This window comes from Electrophorus electricus, chromosome 14, assembly GCF_041902795.1.
Source record: "Electrophorus electricus isolate QZ-2024a chromosome 14, ASM4190279v1, whole genome shotgun sequence".
Lineage (NCBI taxonomy): Eukaryota > Metazoa > Chordata > Actinopteri > Gymnotiformes > Gymnotidae > Electrophorus > Electrophorus electricus.
Window position 1 is genome coordinate 7,006,396 of NC_137510.1, and position 27,354 is coordinate 7,033,749.

General features: G+C 39.0%; 2 protein-coding genes across 7 annotated transcripts in view; one reads left to right on the top strand and one right to left on the bottom strand.

Moving 5' to 3' along the window:
• The first annotated feature begins 25 nt into the window (after nt 1-25).
• On the top strand, nt 26-1,448 carry cebpd (CCAAT enhancer binding protein delta). Its single transcript, XM_027016948.3, has one exon. It carries the CDS (start codon nt 262-264, stop codon nt 1,114-1,116), a length of 855 nt encoding a protein of 284 aa, XP_026872749.2. The 5' UTR covers nt 26-261; the 3' UTR covers nt 1,117-1,448.
• Nucleotides 1,449-1,861: 413 nt separating this feature from the next.
• spidr (scaffold protein involved in DNA repair) overlaps nt 1,862-27,354 on the bottom strand; it is a 37,001-nt gene continuing 11,508 nt past the window's right edge. For 2 of the 6 annotated variants that reach the window (XM_027016945.3, XM_027016944.3), the window contains exons 7-20: nt 26,993-27,093; nt 23,793-23,970; nt 19,173-19,386; nt 18,663-18,850; nt 10,953-11,111; nt 8,569-8,656; nt 6,289-6,411; nt 6,071-6,130; nt 5,263-5,482; nt 4,955-5,095; nt 4,061-4,154; nt 3,359-3,470; nt 2,727-2,777; nt 1,862-2,200 (exon numbers count right to left, since the gene is read on the bottom strand). In XM_027016945.3, coding sequence (XP_026872746.2) covers nt 2,087-2,200; nt 2,727-2,777; nt 3,359-3,470; nt 4,061-4,154; nt 4,955-5,095; nt 5,263-5,482; nt 6,071-6,130; nt 6,289-6,411; nt 8,569-8,656; nt 10,953-11,111; nt 18,663-18,850; nt 19,173-19,386; nt 23,793-23,970; nt 26,993-27,093 — 1,843 coding nt within the window. In that variant the 3' untranslated portion in view covers nt 1,862-2,086. Of the gene's footprint in view, nt 2,201-2,726; nt 2,778-3,358; nt 3,471-3,966; nt 4,155-4,954; nt 5,096-5,257; nt 5,483-6,070; nt 6,131-6,288; nt 6,412-8,568; nt 8,657-10,952; nt 11,112-18,662; nt 18,851-19,172; nt 19,387-23,792; nt 23,971-26,992; nt 27,094-27,354 lie in introns of those variants that run through there. The other 4 variants (XM_081695904.1, XM_081695905.1, XR_014116842.1 and 1 more) reach the window with 4 other exon arrangements.

Below are 27,354 nucleotides of genomic sequence, written 5' to 3' on the forward strand. Positions count from 1 at the left end.
CGAATATATACTTATGCACTTGAGTTTCACAGGTTGCCTTAGAGCAACAAGGACTGTGACACCTGTTCCAGAAGAGTCAGGAAATCGAGCCTTAAACTATAGTTGGGAATATTGTACGCGGTTTAATGGTTTAGCCTAGCCTGCAAAACTCCTGGCGTAACAGGAACTGCTTTCTCCAGACGGAGACAACAGGAGCCCTCTCGTTTCTAAATCATTCAGCTAACCACGCAGTTGTTTAAAACGGCGGGGACAGCTGCGTTCATGTGCGACACCTACAACTTGGATTCGCAGTGCGTGTCACCACCATGCAATATGAGCTGGGCGATGGAGCCTACAAACTTCTACGACAATAAGTTGAGCGGTGTCCCTGGAGACAATAAACCTATGCGAGATGGCACTAGCGAGGACAGTAGCATGGTCGAACTAAGCAACGCTCATGCCATTTATGATGATGAAAGCGCCATCGACTTCAGCGTTTACATCGACTCCATGTCTTCAGCACCAAACTTCGAACTCTGCAACGACGAGTTGTTTGCTGATTTGTTCAACAGTGCTGTAAAGCAGGAAAAGGCTGACTTATACCAGCCAAACACAATATCAAGCAACATGCAGTTGTCAAACTGCGCGTTTTCCGTCTCAAAGGATTTCGGAAAAGGAAGTTTCAGTGCGCCAATAAAACAGGAGAATGACTGGAGTGACAGTGACATGTCTTCGTCGTTGCCCTCGCAGATAGAGACCTGCGCTCAGACCTCCGTCAGCTTGCATACCGGACAGCCAACGCCTCCGACAACGCCGGAGCCACTCTCTGCGGAGTCCATCACCCCATCCGGACAACGGAGGACGGGAAAAGACAAGATTAAAAAGACTGTTGACCGATTTAGTCCGGAATATCGCCAACGACGCGAACGGAATAACATTGCTGTGCGTAAAAGCAGGGACAAGGCCAAGCGGCGCAATTTGGAAATGCAGCAAAAGTTGATCGAACTGAGTGCAGAGAACGAACGCCTGCATAAAACTATCGATCATCTAACGCGTGAACTTAGTAGTCTCAGAGCCTTCTTCAAACAGCTTCCCGATTCAGCATATGAAACGCGTGCTACTGCTGACAGTCGGTGACACGTGAAACCTACCAAAGCTTGCCTTTTAGAAGCGAGCTATTCGAACATACCTCAAGGGACTTGAATATGCATTTACGCTGTAGCATACGTGCATTGAGTTACAGCTGAACTTTGGCACTGAACTTCGAGTTGCTGCCCTTTTTGTGAATATCTTCGGATTTTTTTTTTTTTTAAATTCTAAATTATTACAAACTTCATACGTTATGGTACGTTTTATAATTCCACTTTGTATTGATGCCAGAGCATGTTTTTTTTGGAAACTTTATATATAGTTTGTACAAAAACTGGAACATTGTTAGTAAATGAGTAATAAAATTACATGAAATCTTGGCTCGTCGATATGAATGAACGCAGTCTTGAATCGGGTGGCATGCAATGGGGCGTGACCACTCAAAGTGAATCGACGTGTCTTGCTACTACTCGAAAAACAGATTACTAGCTATACTCAAACCAGAAATTTACCCCAGCTCATCAATAACCATGCAAAACTGACACTCACTAGTGGCATGTTCTCTTTCCCTGGTTGTACTATGAAAACATCCACAGTGACAATGCCACATTAAAAATAAAATGTACACACCGTGTTTTTATAGCATAGGCCCTATAGCAATACACGTTACAAAATGTTCTATGTACAGTTACACTGGTAGCATTATGCTCCAGGTGTTCATTAACAGGAGTGGAAGATGATGTGGATGTTTGAGAGGCTGTTTGCAATGGAAATGAACGAACAAGACCATAGCTAATCAAAATTAGTGTTTAAAATCCTATTCAGTTCATGGCATGAGAAAAACAGCAACATTTGACGATGCTACAAGAAATCTCAGCCTCTACAGGCTTAAGGGTATGTAAAAACAATTCATTTGTACTTATGTTTAGACTGGCAATATACTATGTTTCCTTTGGTAATGGACAGATGAGTGATGCAAAGGTTATCCAAGGTACACAGGTGTATCCATGAGGGTGGGTCATAGAACAATCTCCTCTAAACCCATCCAAAGGGTGGATTGCTTGCTGATAACATGGATGAAGGCACTCAGAGGGCCAACTTTCTTCCCAAGCACATTCTGCACCTCATATCCCTGTGGATCAAAGCAAATAAGCAAACAAAATTTTGTGCCTGAAAACATGGACGCTGTCAAACACAATGAATATCAAATCAAGTTCACCACTAGAGCATGCAGGAAAGAAAATGCTGGATACCAATTTCTCTGGAATTCTTAGGCTGCTTGTTCTGTGTGCACTTAGGTTCAGTGAGCAGTAAGATGAAATAGAAGTCTTAAATCAGGTACATCAATGGCTTATGAGCTCTGGTGGGCTCTTGTTTCTGATCAGTGATAGAGGCTGCCTGCTCTGATTTCAATGACATCATAACAGTCTCCACCCACTTGGGCAGAATATAAACATAAGATAACATGTTGACAGTGTTACTTAATACTTGTTATTAAAAATCCCTTCAAATAAGCAAAATTATAGCTACAACCAGGGCAATCACATGGTTTGGTGTATTTACTACAAGCGCTGGTTAAATATCTCTCCTGGGTTATGCTACTGATTTGAAACAAAAACTTTACAGTTACAATAAAGAGAACATGAGAAGAATCTCACCTCAGTATATCCGGTTGACTTTAAGAGGGACACTATGGATTTCTGTTGCAGCTGTAAAAAAGTACACAAACAAAATTAATTGTTGAAAAGATACAACTGTAAATGTTAGTGTAGCGTAATATTAATGTCGTGTAAGTAATTTCATGTAAAGTAGTGAATTGCTAGGATGCTTTGGTCAAGGAGCTTTAAAGATGTTGAGGAATAAGCTATAAGCAAATTATAAGCAAGTGTGTAAAATGGTGCACTTCTTCACAATCATACATGAGCAATGACAGTCATGTACTACTCAGCACATCATAGATGGGTACCTGAAGCTTTAGTGTGCCGTTTAGTGTCCTAGTATTATGCAGCTTCTTAGTATCATTACGGACTCAGTAGGAGAGAAATTACATGTTTTACTAGCAGTGTACATGTAATCTACTTGCATCTCAGTTTCATAAGATGCTAGTGTAATACTCTTAGTGTTTAGGAAAAATATAGGGGGATAATGAGATGTAATGAAAATGCTGCAAAGAAGAGCAGATTGTTACATTTTCCTTCCTCTCTTGAGAGTTTACATGTGCAGTTTATGGAAATACACTAATATTTACATTAAAAACCTGCAATTCTTGAAACATGTTTCCAAAGCTCACCTTAATTTTCACAGTACTGTGAGTTAATGAAGGACAACTGAGAAATACTTCAAGTTGCATCTTTGTGGTTGGTTTGTCCACTACTCCACATTCTGCACAAAGAAACACTTCCCTAGAGAGAGTAGTATTTCAGCTTTAGTTAAGGTTTTATCCATGCTATTTTATCAGGTAATAAACAAAAAATGAAAAAAAAGTTGCATATGATTTTCATCTCATGCTTTTGAAAGAAAAAAAAATCTAGTCATGATTTGTCCTTGTTTAAGATGAAGTTTTGAGGCTTTCCAGCTTTGAACCTTTTGGCTTTGTTTACAGTTTACTGCATTGCTGTAAACATAAGTAGTCATCCCCACTGACTTCAATTAAAGGAATGGTTTAGCAAAAAGTCAGTCAGTTTTGCACTAGAGCTAACAGGCTAATGTGGCAAAACTAATGGAAACCTAATTAGGGGATTAAATGCCTCTTAATGTGTTTAAACCATGTAATAATGACTTAACATTTTTTTGTACTAATTACAGTTAGTCAAAAATGTTACTTTTAGATGTCACAATTAATATTACGGGACATGAGCAGTTGAGTTTCAGGCAATAGGTATTATGCAAACTCCTTACTTTAGCAGGCAATGCAGGTAATATAGGTGTAAAAATATTCACACTGCAGCGTCAAGGCTTAGGATAGGGAACTTCAAATGGACTTCTGCCTTACTGTTGCTTTTGCTGTGCCTCTAAGCGGTCACTGCCACACTGTCTGCAGGAGAGCCAGGAGTAAGCAGAGTCCTCATCCACTCCCACCACCTCTCCTGCACAACAGGCAATACATACCAAGAAGAAGTATTAAAAGGCAATGGGTCTCAACCAGACACTACACATTATGGCTAGTAAGAATGTAACAAAACTCCTAAATGAATATATAGTAGGAAGAAAGACTGCCGAATGACAACCTGCCAAACAACACGGCAGATGCCTCGAATGTCCAATTCTGAGGCTTACTTAAAAGTTCTTGAAACTTACTTGTTAACCACAGTAACTTCAATAGACAGAATATCAACAATGCAGAAATCTGGAACCCATCAACTGTAAAACAAATTTGTACAGCCTAACAAAAATACTATAACGTGATCATATTCACATGTGACATCCTTTACACATTTTGCAGACTTCACCACTAAGATATTTGGACGACTCTGATGCAGTTTATGTCAGCTATATGTATTTACTTCACAGAGACTAGTCTGCAAATATGTACCAAAAGCTAAAATGAGAGAACAGAAGTAAAATAAGGACTAGAAGTAACGGTAAAATCAGATAAGGAGAATAATACCCTCCACTGATCAAAAGAACAATTCGTTACAGCCACTGGTCCTGAGAACCAAACCAAACATGAGATCCAGATCAACTATGAAAAAGCCTATTACAGGAGAAACTGAGGGCAGCAAATGACTAACCACAAGAAGGCCCCCAAAAAAGTGAAAAAGAACAAAGAGAGACCCAACAAACAACTGGTTTGTTTTAAGGAAACTAGCATGCTGCTCTCAGAAATCTTTGGATTTCTGGAATGCACCAATCCATTACAGCATAGAGGGGGTTGGAATGTACTGACCTGTGAGAGTGCAGAGTGAACAAGATGGGCTCTCCAGGCTGAGCTGATCCAACAGAAAGGGTTTGGGCGGTGATGGGCTCCAAGTTAGGGCCTGCTCAGAGTCAAAATGCAGCACAGACTGCCCCCAGCAGAATATATGACCTACAGCAGATGATTGAGAAAATGAGTTTTGTTCTATGGCTAGGAATGGCAAAATGTTTTACTACTGGCTTTGATGTGTACATCAGATAAATCAGGCCTTATTAACAAGCTTCTCTCAGTTCCCTTATTATAGCCTTCAAATCACTGGAAATTGGAGGTTACAGTACTATCCAGCAGCTTCCCGTGCTCCATCATAGCGTCTCTGAAGTGCAGCGTGGGCCTAGTCTGGGAGGAGGTGATGGCCTCTCTGATGGAGCTGTGGAGCAGGCAGGAGGAGCTCACATGCACAGGCAGTGTCCTGTTCCTGATCCCACAACTCTGCTCATCCTGCAGGCTGTGGTCCGTCACAAACAGCAAGAAATCTTTCTCTCCTACACTCTGGAATGTCTATTGTGTCATTGGTACAAGCATGCCAGGGAAAAACATGCATTACTTATTAGACACTAGAATATCAATTATTTGTTTTGGGCAGTCAGGGAACATACGCTTACACTAGGGACATTGGAGACATGTTAAGACCACTTTTTGAAAGTGTCATAGGAGCAATAGAGCAATAGATTTGCATTTCTATTTCATCTGTGTAAAGTGTTTTCTCTAGAAGCTAATATCAGAATCAGGAAACATCTGTGCTTATATTTTGTGCCATATGATGTCGACAAACACAGCACAACTGATTTTTCTACTTATTTTTATCAAAATAAATAGAAAACAATTGTACCATAAATACATTTTAAACCATAGTTTAAAACATGCATGCCCAAGGACTTACTATCTTAGAGGGAACACGAATTTGAGGGGCAGCTGAAAAGAATGGTCTGCATTCTTGCCCACAGCAGTATTCATAGTAAAGTTATGCCTGAATCAATACTGTTGTTAAACAAACAAATTAATTGAACTGCAGTAGTGTTTCTGCCTTGGTAGTCAAAACAAAACTCAAGAAGAATGATGAATCAATAAGATTCTGCATGCATTTACCTGTTCTCGCTTATAAACAACAGTCGCTGTGAAACTGCACCGAAAACTAGTGCAATGATCCTATAGAAAAAAAAAAATAAAAAGAGGAAAAAAAAAAAAAGACTAAAGAAAACAATGCAAATAAAACAAACAGTATTAGTACTGGATGCTAACTAATTTTAATACATTTTAAAGTAAATAAATATATTAATGAATCAATACAAGTGCACGTGTGTGACCTGTAAAATCTCTCGGAGGGTCTGAACCACAGGTGGACGGTATAATGGGGACATAAGTCGAACGACCACACCGTTCTGCTGCCCAGCCAGCCTGTAGCAGAAGCTGGGTGCTGGAACTCTAACCTACAAGAAACAGCAGCATAATATGGATCCTCAACTGATCACACCTTGACTCTCAGCAGAGTGCATGCAGGGTAGTCCCTCTTCATTTACTTCATTTAGGAACCAGCAAAAAAATGTAGTGTAGAATAATTCATAGGAGAACAGCTGCTGCCAGCTGAATGCCGGTATCAGCCGCAGGAAAACAGAGCAACAGTAACACAGCAACAAAGCACTCACACAAGCCTCCCCAAGTGAAGTCAAATGTCTTTGTAAGAAGTCACAATATTTTTGTGCTGTATCTAGTATGGCGGTATTGAGGAGAGCAGAGGTCTGAAGAAAAAGTAGAAAAAAGAATGAGAATGCTAGGGTAGCTTTCTGTAAGGATCCATTTAAAAGTTAAGACCTTATTTAGTAAGGAGAAATCTGGGAGGCTGAAAGTTGGAAAGAATGACGATGAGGATTTCAATATTGTGTATTCCTATAAGGATAAGGCAAAAGAGCTGGAGCTGCCAGCAGACATTCAATCAGTGGGTATCAGAGTGGCAAATGGATGTCAGCCCACCAAAGTGTAGTGCAAGACTTGGTGCATCATGCAAAGGCAGGCTCTGCACCAGGACATAAAGGAGTCCTGTTATCAGGTGTTTAAAAGTGCATCTGAAGTTTTTATGGAAGATGATGGAAAATGAGCAGGGAATATTCTTATTCCAAATGAGAAGCATGCTGTAGCCATTGAGAAGTTCTGGCCTATAAGCCTTCTTGGAGTGTAAGATTTTCTTTAGTATCATCACCTGGAAACTGGCTGCATACTACAAAGTGATTGATATATCAATGAACGTATTACAAGGATGTTAGACTTTGCAGGTTGTTTGGAGCATAGCTGATGGAGCGTAGCTGATTTGGCAGCAGATTCAGATAGCCAAGAAAGAGGGTAGGGACCTGCATGTGGTTTTCCTAAATTAAATTAAATAAATTTGGCTCAGTACTGCATTATCTCTTATGGAAGGCATTTGGGTTCTTCCAGGTACCATACAGGATTACTTGAAGATATTATTTTGAAGATATTCAGTTCTGTTTTAATAAAGGGGAGTATGGTATATATTGGCAGCAAAACGTTACTATTTCAATGTAAGCATTTACGATGGTGATGGAGGGGATGATTAGGGCTTCTAAGTGGGTTGTATGTGGGGAGACGCTGCAGGACAAAACACAGCTCCCTCCAATTAGGACATACATAGCTGACATGACAACACTGACAACTGCTGTACCATGTAACCGATGGCTTCTCCAGAAGATAAATGATAATCTTTGGACAAGGATGGTTGACAAGGATAGGCAAGGATGGAGGTTAAATCTAGTATGTCTAGAAATTTGTCAACTGTGAAAAGAAAACTTGCGTATGAAATTTGTAACCTTGCCGGTGGGGCTGTGTAAGGCCTTAGTTACTGGGGAGGCCAATGTGGGTTTATGTCTAAGGTGGTTTTCTATATGGTTGGTTTAGAAGTGAACTTGAATGGGTTGGATACAGGATGCCAAACCTTATTGCTGAGGTTTCTGAAGATGTTGTGGACTTAATTCAGCGAAACACAGATGAAGGGAGGTTGCAAGGTTGTGTCTACTGTGACAAGTGGGCTGGGCCCTATGTGAAACACTACTGGTTTGGCACAGGATATTTACTTCCTGTGTATAACTACAATCCATTTTTTGCTGACTAAGTGCTGAACTGAAAATGACAAAGCCTGTTTATATGTACTGTGTACTTGGACACCTAGATGCAGTTCACTGCGTTAGTGCATTTTGACAAAAACTATTAACAGTTATAATTAGGTAGGATAATTTTGGTAGAAACTACCTAATTACTTAGATTATATTTGTTTCAAGGTAAAGGAAAGGTGGTTTTGTGTAAGTAGTGGTTAATGTACTAAGAAGTAGAGTGGCATACCACGGTACTGGTAATTAGTACAGTGGTATAGAGTTTTGGGTAGGAATACTGATTGGTAAAGAATAATACCATGTAGTCCTATTCAGTAACAGTGTTTCTCAGTGCTGGTCTTAGAGTATGTGTACCTTGTACATTTTAGAATTCTTTGTGCTTTATACACCGGATTAAATTCATAAGGGTGTCAGCAGCATGTTGGGCAGCAGTCTCATATCGGCTAAGAGAGTCAAAGGGATACCTACTGCCTGATTGCACACCAGGTCCCTGTGAACCCTTATGGGAACCGAAGGCGGCCACAGACTGTCAATCAAACTGAAGAGTTGATTATATCTATGAAGAAAGAAACAGATGGTAGAGATCACATTTTGGTCACACATGCACACGCAAGCACCTGCACACACCCCTCTTGAAATTATTTTTCATTCATAGAATAATCTTATTTAGATCTCTAAATAGTACATCGTCTAGACTATAGATATTTACTTATAGAAATCCTAATCATAATGTTTCACTTTCTATGAAGTTACTACTCAAACATTGTACCTTTTCTTACTTACTAAAACAATTTTTTTTTTAGTTTTAGTAAAACTAGAATCATAAGGAGACCGGGCATGTGGACACCTGTCTTGACAGGAGCTAAAATGGTATCAGGAAATTCTGTCACACACATACAGCTACAGAATACAGGCATGGATCTTAGAGAAGGTTCAGGGTGATAAATAGGGCATTACATCTCACAGGACTACATCTCATAAAAGAGTGATTATGGGGCCATTAATCTGAGGTCTGAAAGTTAAAGTTATCCTAATAGATCATGGCTGTTTACTTCCCACAGCTGGTGGTCTGGGAGCCCCTGAAACTGTAGGGATCATTTTGAGCTGGAAAAGAAGTGCCACAGTGTCTGTTCCAGTAAAGTAGATGCTCATTGTTCAGAACCAGTTCTGCAGCCTGTGAACTGAAGGCCAGCTTATACTCGACCCGCTCAACTGCTCCTTCCAGTCTAGCCAGAGCCACCTTTAAGCGGCTGAGCTTAATTCTCGCACAGACAAAAAGGACCCTTTTGGTATATGTAAGGAATTTCGTTTGTATATTACTATATGAGAGCAGCCTTTCTGGCTAGTCTTAATATGTTGTCTTTTCTCAGTATATAGGGGTCAGGCTCAGAGCTGCTGAGTGAATTTTCTATCTAAAACACATGGTAGTTTTATTGTACATGCAAATTTGATTGTACACCAGTACACCAAGACTTGATCTTAGTATGACAATAAACAATCTAGTCATAATATCTGATTTTACTCATCCTTAGAGGAGGGCAGACCCTAAGATAGATACCTGGAATATCAGACATGGTAGTATATCTCACACTTCAGAAGGCTCTCACCTCCCACTGCCAGCCCATTAAAAGTGCTGCTAATCTGAGCAGGAGACGATGGAAGCAGACAGTGGAAATATACTAGGGATCAGTTTCCATGTCAACACCAGTTGAGGGCAGATGACTGTTACACATGCCAAGCTATGGTTATTTTCATTTCAATTCAGAGATTGATGAAACGTCAGCTCATAAACAATGAACAGTTTTTATGTTTTGGGTCTATACTCCAGCAAAGTTTACTTTAAGATAAAACAATGATTATTTTAATATTAACCTAATATTATTCATTTAACCTAATGAATATTAGGTTAAAGTGATGAATATCAAGGTACTTAGACCTCCAAAGCTCTTTTATACACAGTTGTTATTATTGTCGTATTTAGTACTTGGATGTAAATCCTTCAAAACTGATGAATTCCTAAAATCTGTGACCCACAGACATCGCTTGATGCTGAGTATCTTCCTTAGTGACACCATGTCATGAAGCCATTTTCAGTTTGTTTGTTCTGAGGGATTTGATTCAGTTTTGTCTTCAGTAATTGCAAGACATTTTCAGTGGGATTCAGGCCAGCAACTGACTTGGTTAGTCAAGAACATTCCATTTTTATGTCCCCGAAATATTCCATATTATGTTTCATTGTCTTGCTGTAATGTGATTTAATAGATCTAATGTTAAGACCAGTTAAGACACTTCAGAATTGAATCATGAAAGTTAGTGAGTTTTGCTGGCAGTCCCTACAGCCAAACCAATAGACTGATCTTTTTTTTCTGTTGCCAAGACTTTACTCAAGAACAATACAGACTTTTTTTTAATAGTGTAGTAATTGTTTGTAAACAATGTACCAAACCAAGTGATTTCAGCACCTGTGGCTCTGGTTAATTATTATTGGCTTGATTTAGTGGTCCTCATGTTGAGAGACAGCACAATCAGACTACAATTGCAAAAGCTACATCTAAGCCCTTTGTTAGCTCTCATATGTGAACTAACCATGCAATGGCTGTCAGCCAGCCATGACAAAACCAAGCAGCCAGTTGTCTAACTAGTTACAGTTCTTGTTAATTTGGTGGGAGGAGGTGGGCATATTAAAAAGGGCTATTTCCTACGTTTCCTTCAATACTACTGTAAATGTGATTATTTACTACTGCTCTGTTATACACTTTAATTTTAGATTCTTTTAAATTTATGTTAAGGAAATAACTTAAAAATGAAATATATTGGTAATAATTGATAACATAAGGCTGAATGGTGGTCACCTTTCGCGAGTGAGACGCTTGATCACTTTCAGTGTCTGCAGCACACACATTCTTCCCTCTAGCAGCTTTGTGTAGTGTTTCAGCTCCTCTTCTGAAGACACACACTGCAACTCCACCTCACTGAACATACCATAGGCATCTTGCACCAGCATACACAACCTGCAAAGAAAGAGAAGGCAAGAGCAAGGGTTCACAGTAAACCTACAAAACTGTGACTGTAACAATGAGAACTCTAGTACTGTTCTGGAGCTGGCATTCATTCAGGAAAGTGAAGAACATGGAAGCCAAGTATATTTGGCAGAGGAATAGATGGGAAATGCAGGTGTATAAAGATACTAAAGAGCTGTTCAGCTAATCAACCAATTTTATTTCCCCCATCAATGGAAGCCATAACATATGCATGGAGTATGTTCCTGCTCTTATATTACTGAACACACAGCCATGGCCTGATCTACTGACTGCTAGTGTTCATCAGCTAATAGACTGGAGTTCAAAAAGGAGAAAACAAGGAGAACATTAATTTTATTAGAGTATGTATACATTTCAATACAATACAGCCAGCAAAGATTCAAGATTTTTGTAAAGAGGTGAATGGTTTCAAATGAGGGTCTACAGTGTATGTCCATATGTAGATTAACCAGTATCACCTTCCTGATTCAAAGATTAATACTTCCTATGTGGCCAACAAAAACCTGAGAAAAAGAAAGTGAAATAGGATTTGATTTCTAAACAATGATGGCTACAATTTTTAAAAATGCCATTATACTACATTATATACATATGTATTACATATATCGGATTCTGTCATTTAATCATCTGAGATATTTAAATAAAATTAAAACGCATCAACATTATTTTATTACAAGCCATCTAGTAGAATGCAAAAAAAGAATGAAGTAATGTGAAATCAAATGACACTTTCATCCAAACTTTCTCTATGTGGTATCATAACAGATCATCTGTGAACGTTGGCTGTGATGTTTGATTACAGGTCACTGGAAAGTCAAAAATAAATGAAACAAAGTCAAGCAATTGTTTCTGCAATGAAGAGATCACTGGACGCAGAATATATGAGATGATGGGTCCAGGTCTGAGAGACAGATGTTAAATGGCTTCAGAGTCACGAACAGTGAGGCTTGTTTAGGCCTGTGTGCGTCTAAATGAAACTGTAGAAGTCAGGGGGTGACAGAGCAGGAATGAAACTGAGGCACCGCGTGCTTAGAACAGGTCGACATAAACAACTACCTCCACTCTCTCCATGCTCAACCCCCACCCCCAGCCCTCCCATCCCCGCCCAGTTGGAAGGAGCTGTCAGCGCCTCCACTGGCCCAATATTATTGGCCAGCAGCAGTGGCTGGCCACCTTCAGGAATTTGTTATTGTGAGTAATCACATGAATTCACAGCAACTTGGGGGCGCTTCCTGGAATGAACGAACACACACACGCACACAAACAAACCCTCGCGCGCGCGCGCGCACACACGAACCCACGCGCATGCACACGCGCACACCCACCCACACCCCCACCCCCCACCCCACACCCCCACTGAGAAATAGCCCTCCCTAGCTCAGTGCTACCATGAAACACGATTGGTAGGAACAAAGTAGGCGGGCTTCCTTCCACCACTGACTTCACCAATAAGGATGCAGTTTGTGATAAACAGGCCTGTAATCAGACACCTCAAGCACATTTTGTTCTAACCTTTTCCTGAAAACATCCCCCTCTCCTCATCTCTCTTCAAACTAAGCACTTCTTTAGCTTGTTTATACTCCCTGTTACGGGAACTAAATATTGTCTTGCAGCAAAAAAAAAAAAAAAAATTCTGATCACTTTCTGAAAGCTAGAATGATCCAGAATAGAACCTTAAAACAGGTCAGTGAAGCTGAAAAAAGCAAGTTACTGATTGAATGCTAAAGCTCCTCTATCTTTCAGTATGATCTACAAGGAGAACTTGTTTAAGCCTGTGCACTCACACACATGCACATGTCATATATATATATATATATATATATATATATATATATATATATATATATATATATATATATATATATTTTTTTTTTTTAAGTTGTTAAACTTGTTAATCCTTTAGCCCTGACAAAAAGTATACAGAACTCTCAAATAAATTAATCTCTTTCTCACACAAAGAGAGCACGCGCACACAGACAAATATTTTCATGTTATAATCTATGGCCAACAATCATACAACCAGAAATGTCAAAAGTGTATTCAGTTATTCAGAGCAAGCTACAGCGTGTTGTTAAAGATTCTGCCTCTTACAGCATAGGAACCAGGTGAAGACAGATAAAACTATGTTCACTGCTTGGTAGCGAGATATGCTATTCAGACAGTATGTAACAGAAGAGATGACGAGTGAAAAACGTGATCAGCATCTGCTTTATGACATTTGAAAGACTCAAAAACTATACAGACACTCGTGCACTTCAGCTCCATCCATGTCACTTGTTCACACTCCCTTACTATTTTTCTTATGGACTCATTAGGAATGGGCATAGTTAAAGTACTTCAATTCATAACAATATCTTTTAATTTGGCTGCATACCTATTGGAAATCTAATATAATGCTTTAAAGTAGCAAAATTTGTTTAAATTAATAATATTTATACATTCTAGTTGAGGTAAACTGACTGACACCAATCCATAAACGTACATATACATACACTCACACACATCAATCCACCCTGCCAATATCCCACCGATAAGCACCAAGATTCTGATGTTGTCACACACACAAATCACTCGACACAAGTGCATGTCTTTTCAACAGTTCAACAACTCTATCCCTCCAGAGGTTGTAAAAAGGTTTTTTCCCCTACTTTTCCCAGAAACTCTGGCATGCAGGCAAAGTCCACGAGGCCTTTACAGTGCTCTGTATTTAACTAGCAATGTAAAGTATGTAAAAGGCAGAGACAGAAAAAGAGATGGAAAAAAAAGAAAAAAAACAAGAGAAAAAAAACAGCGAGAGTGAGGAAGTGACAACAGAGAAGTTGACTATTTCTGACATGTCAGTGTCCACATGTGTGTCAGACTGCTGGTCTGGAGTCAACTGAGAGAGAGTCTGTTATGCGTCTGTGGGCCAGTTCTTGCTTGAACATAGACATCACCCTGACCACAGGTCAGGAGGTCATGTCCAGACTTGTCGCTTTGCGTGAAATTCTACCCACTGATACACACACACACACACACACACACACACACACACACACACACACACGTGCAGACACCATTCAGTGATAGAGACAGATGAAGGTGGCCTATGTTTACAAGAGACTAGTGTGTCTGGCAGGGATTGCCTTACTAGTAGTAGTCAAATGACTTTCACAGTCTCTTTCCATCCATTTCTCTTTCTAACTCTCGGTCCATTTCCATCTTTCTAACAATCTCTTTTTTTCCATCTGAGTAGCATGTGCATGTCATCTTGTTCCGTCAACAAGTTCGACCCTCTGCTGTTACTGAGCACAGCAAGAAAACAACATGTGCAAAAGGACAAGGGTGTGCATGTGTGTGTTTTTGTGTGTGTGAGCATAAGCCTAAGTTTATGTCTTATATGCATAATCAATGTGTGTCTGTGGTTCACTGGCAGGGCCGGGCTGTCTGTCAAATCATGCCACGTGGCCTGTGGGGGGGTAGAATGAGTGTGAACTGCTTGTACTGGGAGGAGCTTGCTGGTTAGTCATTGATAGAATCTAGAGCACACACTTTCTCTTTTTTTGGAGAGGTGAATGTCCTCAAAAAAGACTTGGAACTCCTGCAGTGTGGTTTATAAAAGATCCGAATACACCATCTCTTGAACACACAGACTCACAAACATTCATATACAATAACAGTCCACTAGGTGACTTTCTGAAAGAAAAAAAAAAACAAAAACAGAAAGATGACAGTAAAATGTGAGCTCTGAAAGAAAGTTAAACGTAGCCCCACTGCCCTATAAGTATGGCATGGTTTTGCTTTCCAGGCAGCAATATCGTGTGACCATGCAGTGTCGGAGCACTGGAATCAGCACCTCCTTTAGAGAAAAGAGTTCCAATTTCACAGATGTTTTTAACTAGTAATTTAAATATCCAACAACAAGTGACAAACATATATTTACTGCCTCCTGTTTTGATTAAACCTGTTCTGACAGGTTACTCATTGTTATTCAACTGCACACTGATATTGTACTCAATCCAGAGGTCATAGCAGACCTCACTATTTTCACAGAATGTTCTAGTTCACTAAACATTTGCACAGTTAACTGTTTGATGATACTACAACCTCTGTCTTCCTTGCCAGCCTCCTGCACTCCAGCTGGGAAAAAGCTTTACTGGACTTCAGCCACTGTCTTTGTCGCACGGCAAGTCTGAACCCAGCACTAATGCCCACAACAACCACATCAGACATACTGTTCCAATCCCTGAGAGATGACACAGCATGACACCACTACAGATACTACTGATACCCAAGAACCATGCCAGTTTTCTCAGAAGGTACAACAGCTACCAGTGATCGCTAAAAAGATACTTCCAAGCCGTCAGTTCCCTATAGTGCATCATAGAACTAAGCATCCCAGATGGTCCGGTTAAAAGAAGGCCTTCAATGCATCATCATCATCAAAAGGGAACATAAACATGGAGATACTTAAGAGCACTTTCTCAACAAGTCTATTATTTTTACCAAGAGAAATATCAATATACAGAAATTCTTAAGAAGTCACCCATTACTCTCTATCACAGTAAGGTATAAATATGAAATACAGGCTGCTCAGTTGTTGATCAGCATAATCATCTACTTTAATCATTATAAGCCTGTCTGGCTTCAAGAGAAGAGCAGAAACTTCATGATAATGGCAACAGCACTTAGATTTGAGCCATACGTCTCAGGCAGGTCCTACAGCGTGTCGCAGAGGGGTGAGGTGTCCAAGTGACTCAACATAAAAACAGGAAGGTATTCTTCAATATTCAGTGCTTAGCCCTCTCCTCTTTTCTCTGTTCAACACATTATCATCCTGACACATGGATTCTTTTACCACTATTATGCAGATGAGATCCAGCTCTAACTGTCCTTTTTCCCAGCAGACACTACAGTTTCAGCAACAATTTCATCCTCTCTCATAGATACTGCAGTCGGCATGACAGAGACTACGTTCACACAGCAGGTAATTGTAGCCCAATTTAGATTTTCTGATCAAATCAGATTTTTTTTTGTTAGGCTGTTCACAATATCTATTTAATGTGACATATCTGCATAAGAACAGATCCCACTCCTAAACTAAATCACATGCGCAAAAGAACAATGCTTCACATGGCATGCTCATCCAGAGATAAACAATCAAAATGAAGTCAAGAGTAACAGCCACTAACAATGTTCATTTAATCTGCATTGGTGGCTGGCTGAAAATTTGCAAACAAATTAAATATCCCACAAACAAAGAACACCAAGAAAGGAACAGAAAACAGATTATCTTATTTGCTGATCTCTTCTCACCCACTAATTACACAGCTAGAAACATGCATTCCCATTCCTATAGTTATGATTAGCTGCTTTTTGCTATATACAACAGTAATAAAAAAGCTCCATGCATTCAAATGTTGCCTGGCTATCCCACCACTGAAATCCTCCCTGTTTTCATGCATCTAACCTTTCCGGCGGCATAAAAGTATAATGAATGCCGAGTTGGACTGAAAGAGTCATATGAATTCCGATCTGGATATTCAGACTGAGGTGTGCATCTCAGTACTGACATATCGGTATTGACACATATCAGATATGTACCATATGAAAGTGGCCCGAATCAGAATTGAAAATGACAGATTCAGTGTGGTTTTTGCTGTTCACACTGCAATGCAAATGACGAATCTGTCACACATATGGAGGAAAAGATCAGATTTGTGCCATATTTACCTGCTGTGTGAATACAGCCGTAATACCAATTCTAGTACAAGGTATCAAAGACAGAACTTCTTGTTATCCCCAGCCAGTAGCACAGTCCGACATAGCTACACAGTCTATCTTGGAATTTTTTCACCATCTCCTTCGAAGACTGCCTAGAACCCAGGGTTAGTGACATATTAACAGCCCATGTTCATGCACCACTAAACCACTACAGATGGTCCATAATGCAGCAGCCTGTCTGGTCTCCACTAATCTAAATGTGCACCACTGGCATCCTGTAGATACTCACAAAGTCCTTGATGGTTTATTTCAGAGTAGCAAAGGGTGCAGATTCTGTAAACATAAATCACTAATCTGGTCCTGTGTTCCATCACAACAACTGCAATCTGTGAGTGAACAGATATCAGGATATACACACACTGCAAGGGCCAAGTTCAGACTTTCCTCTCACATGGTTCTCCACTGATGGAAAAGGCTGTTCTGTAAAATCTGCAGAGTCCATCACAAGAAAACATCTTTCATGAGCACCTGAATGATAATTAGACTTGCTTTACCCCTCAGTGCTTCTTTCCATATGAACATCTTAGTAAGACAAGTGTAATACTCATTATTGGTTACATACTTGTTACCCACTTAAATGGACATTCAAATGTGAATGTGTAGGGACATTTTATGCAAGCTATTTGGAAGATCTGTACTGGTATAGAATACAGAATTTTAATGCAATGGTAAAACACTGATCAGATATAGGGAGACTAATGGCTTTTTAATACCAGTGCCAAATCTCAGAATTAGATCTAGGGCAGTAAACTTTTGAGTGTGCCCTAAGACATTATGAGCAACACCAACAGAGACTAGAATGGACACAAGATTTGAATACTCAAATCAACAACTACAGCTTTCACTCAACAGAAAGATAAACAGTCTTGTTTTGTGATCAATAAGAAATATTCTAAAAAGTGTAATCTATGTCAGGAAGCCTAGATAATACACAAATAACACACACAAGTTTTTTTGACTTTCATTATGCATGTCCATTATGCATGTCCATCATTGCCCATGTAAGGGCAAGAATTATGAAGCTTGAAAAAGGGCATTGCCTGAAAGAACATGCAAGTGTGTTTTGCCTTTATATCATATAAATATAAACAATACATTTTGGACTAAATCTGAGAACTTTAGACAAAAAAAATCTGTCTGGAAACAAAAAATGGAACAGTCACCTTTAAGCACAATGACCCAACGCATACCTATTCAGATAATGGTATTATCCACAGTGAGGTCAGCCGAAAAGAGCAGTCCACAAGAGTCCAAAAAGGGATATTCTAGAGGTATTCTAATTTATCTACATTGAATAATTGTCTTAGATTCCTTCCTCTATGTTCTAGACAAGCTCATATATTCAGAGCTGTTATTCTTGCAAAGGGAGGGTTCACAAAGTACTAAATTCAGGGGTGCTAAAATATTTAAGGTTACCTGTTATTTTCTATGTGAAATCAGAACAAGAGTACATCACTTTCTCATGGTTCTGAGTGCATAGAATATTATTTTTAAATATTCTGTACTTTTTGTTCTGTAGTTTAACTAAGGGACCAAATTAACCAGCTCTCAGTGTACAAAATTACACGTCCATACACATCATTACACAAAGGATGGTAGGAGGTGTGGGCAGTGCTGATGGACACAAATCGATAGACCTTAAATAATCTTGGCTGCAAATGCAAAAAGGTAGAGACCCAGCTTCCAGCACCTCACTTATTTCTCTTTGCTATATCAGCTGTGTGAAAAACACCCTCCAGTAAAGGTGGAGTACAGTACCTGCCAGTGTGCCATGGTTCTGCTGGTCCAGACTGTCTGAGAGCTGTATGTCTTAATGGCTGTGAGATGGTGCTGAAATAGACTCTCTGAACCACCACCTCCACAGGGTCACACAATAAGCCTGATGGGCCACAAGCCTCCACTGCCTCTAGAAGAGACTCAGATGTACCACTCACATCCCTGCAGACCTGTGGTCAGAAAACCATAACTGTTATTTTTTTTCATACTCAGGTTAGACCTGCTCTAGGTTTGGAGTCTCTTCACTGAAAATCAATTACAATTTGTCTCAAGAAAATTGAGGTGATGCATCTTAAAAGAAAGATTTTCTTCTAAAACCAATTTATTTTCAACAATTTTTGCATGTGCATTTAGGCATCTTTTAGCTCAACATTTGCATTATGAGGATGACATTGAAAACCTTCCAAATTAAAAATGTAATTCATCTGAAAACTGACGCAGCAATCTGTTGTATATTTTGGTCAAAGTTGATCATAGTCATAAGCCACACACCTGCTCATGAGGGATGGATTGCAGAGTAGACAGGAAGACTTTGTCTCTCTGCCATAGGCATCTGGTTAAAGGATATGGTTTGGTCTTCTCCTCAGGTGACATAATCCTTGGCAACATTGTGCTGTTTTCTCGCTTCACCTCTGCTAAAACCTTCTGGCTGAAATGAGTGTTGAGGATTATCGGATGTTGTTCCCCTTCAACAATAAGACTCTGCCTACAGCAGGAGAAAATTAAGAGAATTTTTACTTGAGGTGAAACCAATAATTACACAGAGTTACACTGAAGGAACAAATGATAAACCCAAAGGAAAGGTTTGGTCAAATCAAGTAAACCTTTATTTTATTGGTATAGCCCAATAGCTGATCACTTGATTTCCTTCTTGTTTGATAAATGCGCACTTCTTCCTTGATAAAAAGTTACAGAATCAATATCCTTATTTTTATAGAGACCAATCATATTAGTGAATTCTTTGAATTTTCATGAAGAAATCTAATTCTAGCCAATTTTACTCCTTATTGTCAAAAGAATGAATGTTATGCAGCCAAACACAGTCTTAAAATATTTTTCAGGTAGTACCCGCAGAGCTAAATCCACCTATGCTTTCTGTGAAAAACCGCAGAAATCACACTGATAACGATGATAAACCGATTAAGATGCCTTTTTCAGTTCCAGTGAAATGACAAGTACTGTCAGAGTTGTGCAGTACATAAAAAAACACAAAGTGCAACAATGTAAGAATGTAGAGTCAGGGGTCAAGCATTCATGTGCTTATAGACATATAAATGGAAATACACAATCACTGACAAACATAGGTAAGGCAAGTTCTTCCCTAGTGGTGGTATTTAAAACTTTGTCAGGGATCATTTATATGATTCCAAAAGTATTTACATTTAATTACCTACCTTAACTTGAACTAATCTCAAGCACAGCAATTTAGCAAAACATTTTTCATAGATCACATGTAGTCATTGTTGGAATCTACAATGTTTTGAAAATCATACACTGATTAAATTCTGCTTAGTATTTCTCCAGACAAAAAACTTTTATTCCTGTTCAGGCTATTAACAAGCTCAGGCCTGCTCGGGCCTTCGCATATGACGCACTAAGAAAGATAATGATATGGATACGTCACAACTCCAACCAGTCCAAAGACGGAGCTGAGCAGAGGCCAGAGAAGGAGAACTCTTCTATCTGAACTTGATGAACCAAGGCCCAAGCAAAAAGCTGGAAGCCAGCCAGCCAAGGCAAGTTTACACAGGAGAGGTGGAGCCCCTCGCTTGTTTAGTGCAAACAGACGGACAGTGTCACCTCACAGGAGACTGAACAAAGGTCAGTCTCAAGCAACCCCTCTTATCAACTGAGTTTATTAAACATTGCTCAAAAAAGGTGGATTAGAAATATAACTGTCAGAGAACCAGTATATGTACATTAACAAACTTATACACATCATGGTATTAAAAAAAATCTGACTTTTTATTTAGGTAGTAATAAAGTAGATAATATTTAATAGGAAATAATATCTCCCACCACTTAAATATTTAGTTGTTTTCATTCATACTGTCAACTGGAATAACAACAAAAGTTGACACAGAGATGATACATCTTCTCTCTCAAAATTTAATTGCAATAAATTTAAAAATGATAAAAAAAAAAACAATAATAAAATTCTAATATAATACAATATTAAAAACATTCCTGAATCTTACATCATTTGTAATAAAGATCATTTTTTTCTGGAATGTTTTGATTTCAGCATCCGGCCCAAATAAATAAATAAATCAATAAATCAATAAATCTTTACAAAGATTACAAGGAAAGTGGTTTCTATCCATGCTGCACCTCTTCTGTTCTATTTGTACCTCTATGCTTGGGCAATGAAACAGGAAGTTCTAAAGTAAATAAAGAGTTGCAGATGACGCCAAACTTCTCCACAGGTGAGGGTGTGGGTAGGTGCTGTCACCAGCACAGAGATGGAAGTCATTTCCGCCCACTTGAAGATTAGCAGTCCAACTCTGGGGTGTGTGCGCGTGTGAACGTGTCTGTGTGAACATGTCTGCGTGTGTGTGTACACGTTAAGGAGTATGGTGCTTCATATGCATCCCTGGAAATGTACTGGAATCAGGACAGCAGTAAAGTGAAATACTAAGCTTTTTTTCTGATTTATGCGCACATGCACAAGGCACACAGACACCAACACCTACCCACCCACATGCAAAAGACCTATTTTTTAACCTGTGCAGGGTGAAGAGAACCAGAATCACTATAAATATTGAAATGATGAAAATACTTTCATCTGTCAAGCTTCTATAGTTTATCATCAAACAAATATGGCACTAGAAAGGACTCGATAATAAATTGTGTCCCAATACAACTGTAAAAGTGGAACATAACCTTTTCTCTCTTTATACATCTAGGAACCAGAAATCAGTAACATGAGTCTAAAGTCTTCAAGTAAATACAAAATCCTTGACAATCTTTGCATTTGGCTTCAAACATAATTCCACACTTTTGCCAAGATTTTCAGTTGTCAAACTGATGGACTTTCCAGGATCAAGCAAGTATGTGGGCTTTCCAGGGTTAGCTATGACCGCCCTAAAACAAAAATCATGCCCCCCCCCACACACACACACAGAAAGTAGTAAAGACAGCATATGCCAATAACACAATGTGCTGCATGTGTTTTCAATCGTTATCCCTGGCGTCAGTCAGCGCTATTGTGATCTGCTGCTCCTTAACGGGTCAGGGAGACACAAGGAAAAGCGAGAGAAATAGAAAGAGGAGAAAAAGGATCCAGCTGTGTTTTTCCCCTGGCTTGCTGGAAATGAGCACAGAGCTGCCAGGAAGAGGAATGCAGGCCATTCCCTGGAGCAGAGCAATGACGTGGGAGCAGCGTGGGAGAGACAGAGGGGAGAGATAGAGTGAGCAAGAGGGATAGAGGGAATGAGAGAGAGGGAGACAGAGCAAGAGAATAGAAGGAGAGGGAGGGAGGGAGAGGGAGAGGAGGACCCCTGGCTTTTGGCTGGTCTTCGTAGCTATAGTGTGGGCTGAGCATCTCCCCCACAGCTGGAATCAAGCCATTCTTCTATGAAACTTTACCCTCTCCCCCAAAAAACAGCTTAGCAGACCTTTTCTATTCACAGTGTTATATTTTCACAGCATTTCTACCAAGCCATGAACTATTGCCATACCATGATTTAACAATCCACAACACCACACACCATGTCACTGTAATAAAACTTTAACAACTGAACATGGTAAAAACAAAGTATGGAAGAGAGAAGAGAGCAGTGAAGAATGGGCTATATATTCTTTTTTACATTCAAATTCAATAATTACATTGTGTTTCACTGCCAACACAATTTAATTAAAGGTTTTATAGCAGGAGTAAACAAGTAATTCATCTCGTATTTCCAGTATAAGAGCCATGATTAAATCCATCAAAGGGTTTGTGTATCAAAAATGAATAAAAACTGAAAAAAACAAAAAAACAAACAAACAAAAAAAACTCAAGTGTTAACACTTGAGTGAACGTAGATGAGTGAAACACTACATTAAAATGACATGAATATATCATATATAAACCTAACTTTATTCAAGCTATTCAACCTATACTTACCATCCATTCTCTGGTTGACATATTGTAAAAGTTACATTATACAGAAAATTTGTGACTAGTTTATATCAGCTACAGCTTGCCACTTCTCTTAAGTACAGATTTATTTAGTTTTAAACATTACTGTTGAAAAATAATTTAATGGTGATGGTAAGAAAATATCAAGTCAGAGGACTTAGTAATGAACAATAAGTTGCATAAATACTATATCAGATTATTTAAAAACAGCATCTTTAGTTAATGGGCCACAAACTCAAATGATCTGAAAATAAATTTTCTAGGCATTGAAATCCTTTATGAAGCTGTTACCACTTATTTATGAACGTTCATTAAAGTCTAGTTACACATTGGTTCATTTTAAATCAAACAATGGACAATAGCTACTTCTCTTTACTACTTTATCAGTATGCAGTAGAGTTAAGTGTTGGCACAGTGTCAAAAAAAATGTATTTTTGACTCTATACCAGCAAACAATTTACAATACTACATTTTATTATTTAATCAAAAAATCCCACATTCACTCACAAGGCACTTTCTTTAAAAAAAAACCAAAAAAAAAAACCAAACAAACAAAAAACACACCTACCTTTGGTACACCATGTAGATATACATTTAGAGGACATAGTCCATAAAGTCCAAATCTGTTGCTATGTACAATTTAAGTGATCTGTCTTTTAGCTCCATCAGTGGTCTGTTTCTGACCACAGGACTACTGTTGGGTGGATATTTGGGCCATGGACCAACCAAGCAATGATATAGAAAAATGTAAAGACCTCAGCTGTAAAAACCACACTGCTGTGCTTGTTCAACTTGTACCAGCTGAACACTCACTAATATGCCTTTGCCGTGTCAGTGTAACGCTGCAATGAGAATGGTCCCCTGTCTGACTAATAACCTATCCAATAATGAGTAGGGCATATAGATTGTGCATGCCAGCAGATTAACTAAATAATTCACCACACACCTATAAAACAGGAAGTGTGGAGAATAGGTGAAAGGAGTCTTACCATGGTGGATAGACGTAGATGGTGTTCTCTGCACCAAGTGCCAGGTGAGTGGCTGTTTCCTTACAGAAGAGTGCAATGCATGGCTCACCCTCGATGGGTCTGTAACACAGAGCTGCCTGCATCCCGCACACCTCCTGCACGCTCTGCACACGTAGCATTAACACACCTGGCCTTTCCTCTGCCACAGAAACACACCAAACATGTCATCACATCAGGTGGACAAGTCATTTAATGTGCTCAGTTGAAGACCATCTATGAACTGTTAATATTGATCCAAAGGGTCGGTGTGGCATATGACACCGATGTGGAGAAACAACCTACACATTCTATGATGTGGACACAGATTGAGCGGTTTATCCAAGAGCAGTTTAAAATGAAAATTTGTTGTTGATTGCTTATGACAATTGTATTATATTGCTTATATTTGTAGTTTATGTGAAGATGGGGTGAGTTTGAGTGAAAGGTTTATGTTTATTTTAGAGAAGTTCATTGCATATATGCAAATGACATGAAGCTTCAATAAACTGCCACAGATTATGCTGTACCGAGGTTTTCCAGAACTACAGCTATGGTCAGCAGAGAAAAACATTTTAGTTTAGACTGTGGAAAACCGATGTCCCACACAATAACTGTGGTCATGTTTATCTCTTAACTCTATAGTACCCCTCTCTCTCACCCATTCATTTACTAGCTACATTTTCTATCCTGAACTGAGGGCAAAGTGTTAACTACACCCAACCTTTATACACATGCACAGGCACATGCCCCTGTTCACAGACCCTAAAAGGACAAGCCAGTATAAGAACACGCACACACAAGAAAAACGTTATACCATGGAAAATGAATACAAAAGAGAAATGTAAATGTGCATGTATGTGTGAAACTTCCTGTCCCAACTGCAGGCTGAGGTTGCTGACGGTAGAGCTGCATTTCCTACTGAGAATCAAACCTTCAAAGTCAAATGTCAGAGTCAAATATTTTTTATATAGCTCTTCTAACAGCCATTGTCTCAAAGCTGCTTTACAAATGTACATGTTATCTAGAACTTGGCAATATGTCCAAAAAATAAATGCAATAAAAATGTAAATATCATATGATTATCACAAAATGCATCATGCTCTTTTTCCCTACCAAATGCAAACGTTAAAGGCAGGATCAAATGTAACCAAATGCAAACAAAAAATAATGAAAGTTCCAAAGAAGTATAAAAATATTCCAGATTAAAACAATTTATCACTCCAAAACTGAAATTAAAACATGAAAGAAAAATATACCCTACAAATCTATAATGGGTGGTTATTAATGGAGTGAACAGGCTGAATAAGTAAATGAATGATTGAATCTTAGGTGACAAAAAAGGCTTAAATGCTTTATCTTTTAGCACCAAGAACTCATTAACACTTGTTAAATTGATTAGAATAAACTAACCACACACACACACACACACACACACACACACACACACACACACACACACACACACACACACACACACACACACAAAATCAAACCCCAACAACACAGCTCATTTCCACATGAAATGATGGGACAGTTAGCTCACTGGCCAACTCTGTTCACAGCAGAGCCACATTTAGTGATTAAGCATCTCATAAGCATGCTGAAAAAAGCACACAACCTCTCCCAACAGTTTCTCAGAAAGATCTGCACACACATCAGGGGTGTGAGGGGGACTTCAAAAACAGCACATGATCTGTTTGTTTGAAGATGCAAGTATATGCTGAATATGCCTGGTACTTTTTTAGGCATCTTTATTGTACTAGTTACAAGATTTATTGTGCAAAAGTAACTGATCATATCATGGTCATTTCTCATATTTTCATTTTCACTTTGTAGGAAACTTTCTGAATGACATCTAGGTTTTCTGAGCCATGATCCAGCCACACACACACACACACACACACACACACCCCCCCCCCCCCCAATCTCTTTCACACATCTACAACCCCATTTCTAAAAGTGTGTGCAATGAATGCAAAGAATGCAATGATGTACAAATCCTTTAAACCCTATATCTAATTGAAAATAGCAGTAAATGGTGAAACTGAGAAATAATATTTTTTGAAAAAAAATACATGCCCATTTTGAATTTGCAACACATTTAAAAAAAATTGGGACAGGGGTATGTTTACTATTGTGTTGCATCTCTTCTTCTTTTAACTACACACTGTAAGCTTTTGGGAACTGAAGAGACCAATTGCTGTAATTCTGAAAGTGAAGTGTTTTGCCATTCTTGTTTGCTATAAGATTTCAGTTGCTCAACTCTGTTGTCGTATTTTTCATGTCATAATGCACCAAATGTTTTCACTGACTGACTGGTCTGGGCTGCAGGCAGGCTAGTTTAGCACCCGGACTCTTACTTAGGAGCAGTGCAGTTGTAATACATGCAGAATGTGGTCTGGTACTGTCTTGCTGAAATAAACACAACCTTCCTTGAGAAGGGTCTGGTTTCTGGAAGTATTCCTGAGCTCATGCAGTGGTTTCCAACACAGAATCATGTCTGAATTTGATGCAGTGCCTCCTGAGAACCTGAAGATCACTGCCAACCAGTACTGGTTTTTGGCCTTGTCCCTTGCGTATAGGGATTTCTCAGCATTCTTGGAATTTTTCAATGATGTTATGGACCGTAGATGATGAAACCCAAAATTCTTTGCAATTATATTGAGGAACATTATTCTTAAATTGTTGCACTATTTGCCCACACAGTCTTTCACTTTGGGTTTTTACGTAATCACCTTTCTGACCTGTTGCCAATTAATCTAATTAGTTGTGAGATGTTCCACCAGTTTTTTTAAAGCATTACACAACTTTTCTAGTGTTTTGCTGCCCCTATCCAAACTTTTGCAAAATGTGTTGCTTGCATCAAAAGTCCCCAAAAAAAGGAGATTTGTTTTTTAAAAAAAGTTTAAAAAAAGAATAAAGTATCAACTTTGTTGTCTTTCTACCATTTTCAATTAACTATAGGGTTTAAATCACTGACATTACATCATTACATTCTATTTTTATTTACATGTTACATGCTGTCGCAACATTTTTGGAAACAGGATTTGTAATCTATCTATCTTTCTTATATACCTGTCTCATGCATAGACCTGTCTGTCTCTGTCTCTCTCTCACTCACACACACTCATGCCTCTCTCTCCCTCACCAACGTACAGTTAAAGAGTTTGTGCCCCTCTTACCTGTAGGTGTGGTAATGTTGGACAGAGACTGGTGTTTCCAGAAACTTATAGCTGACCTCTGTCTGCACTGAAGCCTATTAAGTCTTTCTGCAAGACCCCCACTACAAAGAAACAAAACAGATTCATACATTATCAACTGTTCAGCACATGGCAAAGATTATAGCCCTTTAGTGCTATGAGTACGACTTTCGGATTCAGTCAGTACCACAGAATAGCTCAGTATAAGCAATAGATGCAAATATAAATGAACGTTAAGGTTTCTCTGCTTGGGCTAGATACAAGTTACTTTGTTTTTCAGTGTGGAATGTTAAAAGCTTATTTAGCCAATATTATGGTTAGTTAATGACATTATTAGGGAGCCA

Bases quoted from the DNA above. Each gene is read 5' to 3' on its own strand.
- cebpd (XM_027016948.3), top strand. From the start codon at position 262: ATGTGCGACACCTACAACTTGGATTCGCAGTGCGTGTCACCACCATGC.